Here is a 12,945-nt window from a genome sequence, read left to right on the forward strand (position 1 = left end):
TGCTGCAGGAAGTTCATGCTGTTCCCACCTTCAGTCACCAGTAGTGCTGTAGGCTCTTGCACTGAAGAAGCAATAAGATGCATTGTTTTAAGGTTTATTTTGAAAACCATGTGAAAATTCAAAGAAGACAAATCAAAGTGTTGGCCGTAGGTTTTCAGCAGAATCACAAGTTTCAGTCCAAAAGCAGTTTAGTAGACTTTCTATTATATGTCCTACATCACTGCATGCATCTGGAATGTTGATATGGTGACGTTAGGAAATAAATGTTGAAGCATTTAACTGCATTGAACCTTTTTTTAATTTTGGTTTTCAAATCCCAGCTGTGTTTCTGGCTATCAGAAAAACACTAGAACTGAGCATTTTTTCTACAGAAAGTTTAGTTGTAGATTGTGCCTTTAAAATATGTCCCTCACTTGTGGTGAGGAGTTTCAGAAGTGATGTATTGCAGCAAGTATCTCATAAGGAATTTTGTCTGACTCAGCCAAAATTTATTCTGGGTTTTCCTGGGAGTGCATGCTGCTACAGCAGCAATTTAACCACCCTTTAAATGGTATGGTGTGGAGCATGTGAGGAGCTAGCAGAACTGGAAGTGGGGAAGGCCACTAATAACATGGAGCAGAGAGTTCATTGCCTAGTGAAATTATAGCTGGTCCCCGTACACTGTCAGAGAGCCAATCGTAATTTGATGCCGAATTTATTGTTGAAATTTGTAAAACAACAGGGATAACGGTCATATACATTGTTTTATCATACCTTTTTAAAAAAAGGAAAAGAGCAGATACCAGTTGAAATTTGCTTTTGGGGCTATCAGCCTACATCTACACGTTTCAAGATTCCTGTTTTGGGTAACACTTGATAAACTGTTGCCTATATTATTCCTTTCTTTTCCAGTGTTAAATCTAGATTACAGTACTTGAAATGGAAATATTCTTTTTCTACCAGAAATTTTGCAATGTCTTCCAAATAAAAGGCAAAACTTATATGCACTTTATTTTTAATTACTGTGTGTTTTAAAAATCCTACAACATGGTTTTGTGTAGTGTTTTTTTCCTTTAGAAAGTTTGCTGAAACATGATTAGTATTGTCTGGTCAGCATGATTTGCTATAATTCATATAAAACAGGACATCATGACATGGTTATGAGTATTTTCTGTCACAAGACTTACATTAAAAATGTGAAAAAATAACAAATTATACCATACTATACTATTTTGCTGTTCATATTTGCGGCACACAGGCAACTTAAGTAAGAATAAATCATTTTTATTTTAAAGAAAAATTCCATCCCTCATTTAATGACAAATATCTCCAGACTGCAATAGGCAATGAAATTATCTTCCATTTGCTTTAAAGAATCACCAAAATATTGTGGTATGAAACTATTAACAATGATTATATTTTTAATCAAAAGGGAAGAAGTGTATTGATTAGATATAAAGTGATTAAGAAGCAGTCTTGGAATTGGTTGTTCAGCCCATTCTTGTTGTCCTATCATGAATGAAGGAGAGTTCAGTAATGGTTTAACTACAATTAAATCCCTCCCCCTTCTTTATGGAAACTCAACTGTAGGCATTTCAGCATTAGCCTAAACAATGGTTTTGAATATGTTAAGCCCCTAACAATTAGGGAGCAGTTTGGGGCATTGAATAATGTCGAATGATGCAATTGAACCTGACAGCTTCAATAGTCAGCCTACTCATGGGACCTGAAAGTTGTTCACACTTGGTTTCATCTCTCATCACACGCTGAGTATTAAAACCTTACTGGTGTGGAGCTCAGACAGAAATGGGGCCTGTTATCAGAAAATATTTCATGGCATAAAACTTGAAAGAAACAGGGGAATGTGCACACTCATGGGTTCTCAGCTTATCAAGACCTTTCTGATAGAAATTTTATATAGCTAACTATTGGGCTCCTCCTATTCCCTTTGATTTTCTTTCATTGGCTCCATGTAACTTTTTTTAGGCAAGAAACTGTTTCTTCCTGAAAAATTAAATTAATGTCCAGTCCTACAATCTAATACTTAGTTAATTTTAGAAACTTTATTGTTCATAAATTCTGTTCATTTTTATGTAAAGTAATACTTTTGTACATTACTCCAAAGAAACATCAGTGTTGCTGACATCTTAAAAATATTTCACAGGGTATTTGTGTAATTTACTCAATTTAGTTGATGTGTACAAATAATTTTCAAACTTAATTAAAAATATATGTGACTTTCCTTTTTACTGTAGGAGAAATACATTAGAGGCCAATTAGAATGGTCATTTCTTCTTATTATAATCAACCATTCCTTGAATTATAGTGTATTATCTATGTTCATCTTGTGTTGCTTTGCTCCTTTATTGAATTTTCCATAAATAAAATCAAAATTTGATAAATTATACATTTATCTCTAATTAGGCTTAAATCTGTCTGTTGAAATCATTTTCAGTAAGATTTGTTTTCTGGGCATTAAAAACAAAGATTTAGTTAAATATAAATATTTTTTATTTGAATTTTGTACAAGTACATGTGTTGCAAGTTGGCTGTTAAAGAGAATCAGCTGAAATAAAGAATGCTACAGCTTTAAAAGTGATGCATTTTAGAGGTTGTTTCAATCCTGTGACCTTAATGTGTATTGACAGGATGATTGCGCATTTTTAATAAATGCTGGCTATAGCCTGTTTCAACTGAGTGAAATGTGAAGCTCCTATTTCACCTTTAAATAATGCAGTTCTCTAATACCTTCTTTACTTTCCTGTCAGATGAAGTCATATACATAGTAATACTTTTCAAATCCATATTCCTGACATTTTCCTTCCTCATAAAAAGAATATAGTTCTAAGTTTTACTGCCAGCTATTTGAGCAGTTCTATTAAAGTGAGTTTTTCCTGAGGAGTTGCATAAGATGTGTGATGTCACTAGGAATTCTCAAAAAGAAAAGGAGGACTTGGGGCACCTTTAGAGACAAACAAATTTATCTGAGCATAAGCTTTCGTGAGCTGAGCTGTAGCTCACGAAAGCTTATGCTCAGATAAATTTGTTTGTCTCTAAAGGTGCCCCAAGTCCTCCTTTTCTTTTTGCGAATACAGACTAACACGGCTGCTACTCTGAAACTAGGAATTCTGTAGTTCTAGCTTACGTCACAGGAAGTCTTAAAATGTTTTTAGTTAAAGTGTAAGCAAAGATTTAAATGTAGGTAGCGAACCACCACTTGTGAAAAACCTCAGACTCTTAAATATTGTTCAAATCATGCCAAGCTTTTCGATCTGGTATGTCAACCCACACAGCAAACATTTAATTTCTTTGATGTGTGTTGTTTTGCGCTTTGATAGCTTCTCAGCAGAGACTTGCTGTTCCTTTCAAGATATGTAGATCATTCTAACAAATTTCATCCAGCTCTGCTTATGAATTTTTTTGTTAATTTCAGTCTACTAAACATGTTCTGTTTTTGCCGATTATGGAAATTGTGCCACAATTATACATTTATTTGTGATCTTAAACATACTACTTTACTTTAGTTTTATTAACCTTGCTGTGAATTAAATAGAATGAGAATAATGGGGGCGGGAATCCAATCTCTGCAGCAGAAGTGAGTAGTGTACCTTTTGGACTTGATTTTTTTAAAAATCTCATTCTCCTGAAATGCTAGCACTTTGAACTTCCAAAAATTAAAAACTAATAAAACATAATTCACATCTGTTAAAGGGTAGAAATACACTAATGTAATTTACAACTGCCTCAATTAAACTTAAATTTGGAATATACAGTGTTTTACCTTGTTGGTCTTGTCTTTTTTAAATATAGGAGCAGATAATGCCTTTGATTAATTTTCTGTTTATTAACGTTTTCTTCAGAGAAAGTGTTTACCAGAAATTTGTAATTCCTATTATTTGCATAAGAGGAAAAACAAAAAGTTACTAACAAATAATGCTAGTCGATTTGGAGTCATGCTATAGGTGTTTATTGAGGAAAACAGCTGGAATGGTTCAGTGCTGCCTGCTTCCATCAGTAAGTGTCACTGAACTTAGTGGAAATTAATGTACTACATTTCAGGGACATATTCACATAACCAGGTAAGTGAAAAGACTTGAGAGTATTTTAAACAGCTTTTAACTTTTGCAGATTTATTCTAATGGAAATATTCTACAAACCTTGAAATAAGGGCCAGATTCTCCATACTTGGTGAACCTGTGAGCGTTTGTGATTTATGTTCCTATAAAAATCTATTAAAATGACAATTGTCTTACAGAATTTCTTGTTCCTACATTTTATATTTGTTTATTCTAACATTATACTCAACAATAGAAAAACTTGAATACAAGTACTGGCCAAGATTTCTCACCAGTATATAGTAAATACAACATCATTGAAAACAGTTGTGTGAATTTGTAAAAGTCCATTCATCAAGTTTAATATGTTGGCTAAAAGCCAAACCTTAATGGCAGTGTATGATCCTTTCCAGAGACATAGTTTACACTGTGTAATATTTTTCTTGTAATAACCAGTACGTGTCTCTTGTGTGCAGTTATACATGTCAAAATGTCCTGCAACTTGGCTTCCCTGCTGTTCACCTTATTTTTTACATCTCAAAAAAATAAGCATTTCATTTCTTCTGAAAAGCGTATTTGCATGTTCTTATTCAGGTTCATGCTAAGATTATTGTTCATGTAATCTCACAGGTTGTGCATCTGTTTTTCTGTAAACACAAGAGCATAGACCTAAAATCTATTTTTTATTCTTAAAAAGGTGTGTTCTTTCAGGCTAATGTAAATATCTTCTATTAGCACCAGCAGCATTGTTTTTGTGTGCGATAGCGTGCTTCCAAAATTCAGTATTAAGGCAGATCTGTTCTTCGAAAGGGAGAAAGTATAAACAGCCAAGGGAGGAAGGTATTTTTATTGCATTGGATTATGCAAGTTTTTGGCCAGCCTCCTTAGCTTCATCTGTTTAAGGGTTCATTTTCGCTTGTTTGGCACAAGTCCCAGCAAAGACCTTCAGAATTGTGGTTAGCAACATGAATGAATACAAACTTTTGACGAGCTCTTCAGTAAGTAGAGCTGGCCAGCTGCCAAAAATACAGTTCCTTATATGGGGTCAGGGCAAAACTGTGATTCGTTGAGCCCCGTATTGTATAGAAAACATACTTGTAATGGCTGTTTGCTTTCTTTAAAATAAAAACAAAACAAAACAAAAAAACACCAGGCTTCCTAGCCTATCAAAATAGGAAGTAACAAAATAGTGTGCAGGTTTTACTAATGACAGAGTAGAGCAAAGGAAATATGGCTCTGTGTAGTTAAACTATAGAGCTGGAAGGTGGACCTTTTGACCTCCACAGCCGTCTTGTGATGTAAGGAGCCCAAGCATTTGTGAGACATCTGTTGTCTACCTGCCCTTATTTTGTAAATGGTTTAATAAGATTAAATAATTAGTAGGATAACTGCATGGTCACCATGCCACTAAGTCCTGGCATTGGCTGAATACTTAAGAATTGTAAGCAAGTCTACACATCCTACTTGTTGTATGCCAATCATTTAAAAGTTGCAAATCAAACATTTCTAACAATTCATACAATAACATTTTTAATTTTTATAGAAGCTTTTTGCTTAATGTATATACCAGAGAAAATAGCAATTTACACTTTAGTACATTCAGAAAGTATTGCAATTATATTTCCTTATTCCCAAATCTTGATTGAAAATCATTAATTACTTTTTAAATATTCATTAACTTTTAAGTATTTTACATACTAGTAATTAATTTTGATTCATGAGGAAGTGTCCTTAAAATAAATTAAGAATTTTTCTTCCAGACTTTTTTAAAATTGTAGTTTTAATTGTTGTCTTACAGGCAAACACCCTACCTGGATCTTCCCTCAGTTTGCCTCCATCCCACATGTATGGTAATAGGCTGAACCCTAATTCAGCAATGGCAGCACTTATAGCTCAGTCTGAAAACAGTCAAGCAGGTAAGCTTGCTAGAACTGTTCAAAGCATCTGCTTTCCTGATTTTAACTATTTAAAATATGACCGCTAATTTTATTCGTGATCTCTTGGTTGGGAATTTGGCTCCTAAATGACTGTATATGGTTCTTTCATGTTGGAAGTAAATTCTTTGTTGTACTGCAAAATAGCTATGCATTTTTTACTGTCTGAAATGTAAATGTTTAAGCAGAGCCATCAGCAGGCAGGAATGCAACAATGTCTCCTGTGACTTTTGTGTGATTGATGTGGTCAGTTCTCTTAGTTCTTTGCAAAGAAAGTAACAGCACTGGGTTTTGTCTTGAATAGTTTAAACCTTTATTTGCATAATTCATGAAATTGCATTGCACACAACTTTGTGTGGCAGAAAGATCCTGTTAGAGAACTTCTACAGTGTTTAATAATCCTGTGAATATTTACCAATTGACATTTTGTAACATCGCAGAAGAGACCAGTTTTAATGAGCTGCTGGATTTGCTTTGTTTCATTCCATCCTTAAGGATTTGTTGACATGTCATAGTAGTCATGCCTGTTTGGGGGAAGGGAATGAGTTTAGCAGTTTACCAAGAATGGATCAGTCATGTCTTTGCCCTCTAAGAGGTCAGAGGTCATTTGACTCAGAAAAGGGGGAGGGAAACCTTGAAGGGGGCAGATAGGGTTATTTTACTGAGAGGCCATAGGGAAAATAACCTTTTTGAGTCCTTCCAAGCAAAACATTTCTTTATATTTATTTAATGAGGGTTTTTGTTTGTTTGTTTTAATACATTTTAGCAAAAGTCTTTTCTGTGCTCTTGCTTATAAACAGTAGCAATTTATAAAGTAAGCACTTCAATAAAATGTTCAGTAAATCTTTAAACCAATATGTAATTGTTAGACGATGGTAGGTTTTAGGCATTATATATTTTATGAGTTGTCTTGGGATGAAAAGTGTTTAAAAAAAAGAAAGCATCAGGATTTGCTGTGATAAGCATACAGATTAGCTGTCCACAGCTGTGATTCATTACTTTCACCGTAGAAATTAAAAGTGGCTGAGGGGAGGGCACTGCAAATGCAAACCATGCTTCTGTGCTGTAAAACAGAAAGGAATGAAAGAACTGAACATAATCCATGGCCTGGTACACCCACAGAAATGTGTAAGGACAACGCCTTACATGCTACAGTTCAGCAATCTTCAACTATCTACACATTAGTAGTAACTGCAGGTAGTGGTTAAGGTTTAATATATTTTAAAAATACAGCAGCTTTAAAACTCTTATCTAATAAGAGTAACTTTTTATCAGCTGTGAAATATTACATTACAGAGCAAGATCTTGGAGATAATACTCACAGCCTTGTTGGCAGGGGAGGTTCACCCAGAGGAAGTCTCTCACCACGGTAAGCGTTATTTACGTTAGAGAGTACAGGCAAAGGAAACATTTTAAGATTTGGAAACTTATTTATCTTTTATCGATAGTGCATATGTTTGTTAAGATTCTAAAGAATTATGCAGACAATGTACATGTCCAGGAAGTTAGAAAAATGATGCCAAATTTACGCTGATATTAACTAAAACTCATGTGATTAGTTTTGCAAGATAAATTATCTCTTTACCTAAGGTTACTGAGATAATGGAAATCTCTTTAAAGGGACCTGCTTATAATTTTCTGTCCACATGTGGTATTAGTTCCACTCTATACCTATTTTTGTTACTATAATGCTTTTTTTTAAAATGTCCAAAAATACCCATCTAGCAGCAGATTACAGTACTGGAGGTAAAACTTAGGCAACATTACTATATCCGAATTTTGTATTTTCTTGCTCTAGAGACAGTGCACTTGATCTCCACTATTGAAATTTGACAATAGAATCTTCTGTATAGAATTCTTTCACTATAACATATTAGTAATTGTTGCCATTGATTTTTAAATTATAATTTTAAGGAAAAACAGTCAAATAGTCTGGGGTTTTTTAAGTGAAATAGGAGTGCTATTTGTGATAATGGTTACTTTTAAAGAATGATTATTTTGCATATGTGGCCTATTTGAAGTAGGGTATTTTAAGGATGCGGTTGTATGCCTTGCTTGGGCATTGGCATCAGGATTGCTCGATAGGATTGCTCGATAGGATTAGATTGCTCGATAGGATAGCTCTGGGCCTGCCTGAGCCTCAGGTACCTCTGCTTAAGCCTGATGTATCATCTCTGAGCCCAGAGTATATGATAAGTCAACAGGGGTAATCACCTGCAGGTCTTGTGATAGTCCTCACACCACTCAAGCGGGTTCAGCCTATCCCAAGAGGACCCAAGAGGTGATCCCTGGGCACATACATAGGCTCCTAAGGGAAGCAGTCTTTCCAGTCTTCTCTACAACACTACTCTGGCCAGGAACACTTCAATTGCCAATAATTTCAACAGGCTGCCCTTGCTCTTGCTCCTGCTTAGCCGTACCTGTTTCCATGCTAGCCTGCCTCGTCTCCAGCCTGCCTCTGCTCCTGTCTCAGCTGGACATCCAGTAACTCTGACAATAGGCCTCCAAAGAATTTCAGTTACTGTTTTATAGTATTGTAACACTGTATTTCATTACAGTCTGAGATTGTTGTAGAAGTCCATAATTAACAAAGCTATATTAGGTTATAATTTAATGTATATGTTATATATTGGTGGACATGGGGACACTAGAGCTGTTCAAGGAAAAGATCACTAGAATTTTTAAACATGGGCAAAACAATGTATTTTTCTCTAGCCTCGTTCTTGTAAATGGCTGAATCATTTTGGCTGAAATTTTATTAAAAAAAAAATCAGCCTGAGGCAGACACCCTGAAATCAAAGTTTGGCAAAGTTATAAGCGCTTGAAAACTGGGTCTTACAATAGGAAGCGTCAGGCAGCATTAATGATGGACAGTGCCACCAGCCCTATCTACAATATAAAAAAAGACTATACTGTGACCTGTGGGGCCTAGAATAGCCCAGACTGAAATGCCAAAATCAGGGCAGGTTGCAAAAAGGAGAGCAGATTTTCCCAAAACTGGAGGTTAACACTGAAGTTAGATTCACCAGCCAGTCACAAACTGTGCTCCTGATCCCCCATACTGGTTATCAAGAAGCTGAAAAAAGAAATCACACAGGCCCCCCCCCCCATTTCATGCCAGTTTTCTGGCTCCCAATTAGCATGTAGGTCCAGTAAAACGAGAAGTTATTTAAAAACTCTGCTCACTATACAAAATGTTCTTCTGATCCCAAAAGGGCCAGCCACATTATCAGATCAATACTAGTTTGGGTCTTACCTAAAATACCACGCTGCCAGCTTGGTATCTAAAACCAAAGGTTTATTAGAAAAAAGAAAAGAAAAGAGTTGGTAAATGGTCAGAGCAATGAGTTACTAACTTCAGAGTCCATACGTCAGGTTCTTAGCAGCATTGGTGGGTTTGCTGGCTTGTAGAGGCCTTCTAGAACATCCCCAAAGCTTGGATGGGTCTGTCAGTCCTTTGTTCAGTGCTTCAGTTTGTAGAGAAGTTGCTCCAGAGGTAAGAAGCAGGATTGAAGACAAAATGCAGGTGGCTTTTTATGTCTGTTGCCATGTGACATGTATTTTGTTTGTCCCAAACACAAACTTACAGTACATGGGAGTCCCCTGTCCACCCAGCATGTCCCCTACATGTCCTGCTGATTCATAGGTGAAGTCCCTGGCTTCTCTCAATGGGTTCATTGTATAGCTGATTGCCTTTGATAAGCCATCAAGCAGGTTGGATAGTGCTGATCCCAATCTGTCTGGGGGTATTACCCAGACACATAGCACAAGTTTGAAATACAAACATATATTTATAAAGTACAAAGATGATACATACATATAAACATGATTATCATATTTAGCCAAACATAATTTTTCCACTGATACGTTACATGGCATATCATGTAAGATTCTTTGTAATACTGGTATCAATATTATAAATGTAAATTATAAATATAATATAAATTCCAGACAGTGTCACACATACCTTGCACCTTTGACTGCCTAATATAACCTCTGCCCACTAATCCATCTCTGCATCTCTCTTGTAATGTTCAAATCTGAGCAACTTCATACATTTGCCATTAAAAAAAGAAAAGACACAGAAATGTTTGCTTCATTCTTTGAAATATGGAGATTCTCTTCGCCCCCCTCCACCCCCCAAAAAAAAATAAAATAATCTTATATGTAGGACAGACAATAGTTAGGCCTGAAAGTCTTGGAACATCAGAATTTAAAGTTGTAGGATTTTTATATATTAGACAAGCTATTTTAAGACACTTTTACAGGGTTGTTTTGGGTTGGTTTTTTTACATTTATTAGTTTTATTTTTTTTCTTTCTGAACCCTGTACAGTTGGGCTTATTGTAACTAGACCACCTACTTACAGGAGGTGGGGTACAAAAATAGACTTAAAACTCAAAAATATTCTTTATTTTTTATATATATATATATATATATATATATATATATATATATATATATATATATATATATATATATGGTTTACTAAAGTGGAGTGGTTTGAAGATTTTATTGGCACTCATTTGGTATGACCTACATAACTCACTTGTGAATTGTGCAGCCATTCCAGCTGATGCTAATAATAGTTTTATATTGCTCTACAATAATTGTATTAGATATCTAATCTCACACACACACATACACCCATACTTCATGTATAATATAAATGTTGGCGTGTATAGTGTGTGTGTATATAAATGATTTCAGTTTTGAATGGGAAGCGCTACTTTTGCCAAGCATGCCTCAAATATTATTTAACTAATATACCCCAAAACATTCAAAATAACATACAGTGTATCGTACCTGTTTTTAAATATGTATGTACATCCCTATATAAATGCAAATCAATATGTTAATACAATAGTGAGGCCAAGAATTTACACAGTTACATGCTGACTCTGCAATACGTAGGAGGTAAATATTGAAGGAAACATGGTACAAAAATGTATGCCTGAAATGAGGCAAGGGCTTCTGTTTCATTGACTGCATATATAACACACTATACAGAGCATTCTAATTCTGTCTAGCAAATAGTTGAACATGGTGGAATTTCTTGGGTTTTTTAATTTTAATTAGAAAATTCTACACAAAAGTCACTTCACAAGAATGTTGAGATTGAAAGTGAAGCACTCGGATATCAGGAAATGAGAGTAACTTGTCTGCCCAACTGTAACTCTCCCCTCTTGTACATATAATCCTTTATTATGGGGTCAAATACTAATGTATTGTAAGTGACTTGTTCCCTTGTAGTGAATAAAACAAGGGGGCACTGGAAAAGATCACTTCATAGCTAAGGCAGTGGACTGGAATACAGACTATTTAGATTCTGTTCTTGACTTTGCTACAGACTTCCTGTGTAACCCTTGGGCAAGTTGTTTAATCTTTTTGCTTTAGTTCTACAACTGTAAAATACAGAGAGTATACTTCCTGACCTCGCAGGGGTGTTGTGAGGATTAAGTAATCCTCATAAGACAATCTGTTGTTATAATGTTGACTGCGTTAGAAAAGCCTATACAGAAAGAATAGAAGTTTCTAATTATAATGCAGATTTGAATGAAGTGTAAATCAGTTCAAAATGATTCTGCAAGAGTTCTCTTCCTTATTCATCACTTCAACCACATAAAGACAAGTACTTTGTGGTGACATTTAAGTCCATTCTTCACCTATCTTTGACCTGCATATCACTTATATGCTGTTGAACCGTCAATCTCTGCCTCTGCTTTGCTAGTGATGCCAATCTTTATCCATTTGTCAAATTTTTCAGTAAGCTCCTTTGCGCTTTCTCTCATATCGTCCTTTATGTGTAGGAGGAATAACCCATAAAAATCTGCAAAGTTACTGTATTTTCTTTCTCTAAATCAAAATCACCTGTGCTGTAATACCTACTAAAGCATTTGATAGTTGTTAGGCATCTACTGTGCTGTGACCACTGCTTTATTACATTAATTATAATTAAGGCTACAATTTAGTCACGGGTATTTGTAGTTAGTCATGGACAGGTCACAGGCAGTAAACAAAAATTCACAGTCCATGACCTGTCTATGACTTGTACTATAAATACCCCTGACTAAATCTTTGCTGGGGGGCCAGCAGCACCACCTGCCAGGGGCTGACAAGGCCCAGGTCTTGACACCTGAGGCATGCCCCGGCACCAGGGAAGCACATGACCCCACTTGCTAAGCATGGAGGCATCCAGAACTAAGTACTAAGAACTACTAAAATGACTAAACTAATTCCTGTCAAGCTGTAATACTATTTACACTAAGAACTGCAGAAAAATCACTAGGAGAAGGAATGCCTGAGCAAAGTGGTCCCAACGGATACCACTGATGGAAAAAAAAATTCTGGCAACTGTACTCCGGGTGTGCACACCCCTACGGTGGCATGGACATGTGCAAGGACCTGAAATAGTAATATTACTTTATAAAAAAATCCTAAAAACATTAGCTTTGCACTCAAAAGGCAAAAAATAACAAAGTTAAAGTTTCAGAGAGGTAGCTGTGTTACTCTGTATCCACAAAAATGTGCCACCAGAATCTTCGGAGTCTTTAAGGTGCCAGGTTAAAGTTGCCTATCCAACCTTAACTCTGCCACCTTTGTGCATATGCATTCATATACTGTCTTAATACATAATCATATCCTAATCTTTCCACTGGACCCATTTCATTCAGAATGAATTTCACCACTCTGAAGACAGCCAGTACAAGGTCTATGGACCCCTTAATCCCTTTTTGAGGCTTCACCCACAGTCTACAAGGTGGACCGTACTCAATGAACAGAACAGCTGCTCAATAGTTCTTCTTATCCCCATTTTTCCCTATGTGGCCCTCTGTCTCATTCAGAGCCAGATCCAAAGCCAACTGAAGTTAACGGGCATCTTTCCGTTGCCTCCAATGGGTTCTGGATCAGGCGCTCAGGTATTACTTATTTGTGGTGTGACAGCAACTCTCAATCAAGGATCACAGTCCCGCTATT

The 12,945-nt window shown here is 35.8% G+C and overlaps 1 protein-coding gene across 10 annotated transcripts in view; it reads left to right on the plus strand.

The window, feature by feature from the left end:
• Positions 1-12,945, plus strand: part of MLLT10 (MLLT10 histone lysine methyltransferase DOT1L cofactor) — a 222,898-nt gene that overhangs the window by 192,518 nt on the left and 17,435 nt on the right. For 8 of the 10 annotated variants that reach the window (XM_073334203.1, XM_073334208.1, XM_073334206.1 and 5 more), the window contains 2 exons: positions 5,833-5,950; positions 7,244-7,337. In XM_073334203.1, the coding sequence (XP_073190304.1) occupies positions 5,833-5,950; positions 7,244-7,337 (212 nt within the window). The remainder of the gene's footprint in view (positions 1-5,832; positions 5,951-7,243; positions 7,338-12,945) is intronic. The other 2 variants (XM_073334205.1, XM_073334213.1) reach the window with 1 other exon arrangement.

The sequence above is a fragment of the Lepidochelys kempii genome, chromosome 2 (genome assembly GCF_965140265.1).
Source record: "Lepidochelys kempii isolate rLepKem1 chromosome 2, rLepKem1.hap2, whole genome shotgun sequence".
NCBI lineage: Eukaryota > Metazoa > Chordata > Testudines > Cheloniidae > Lepidochelys > Lepidochelys kempii.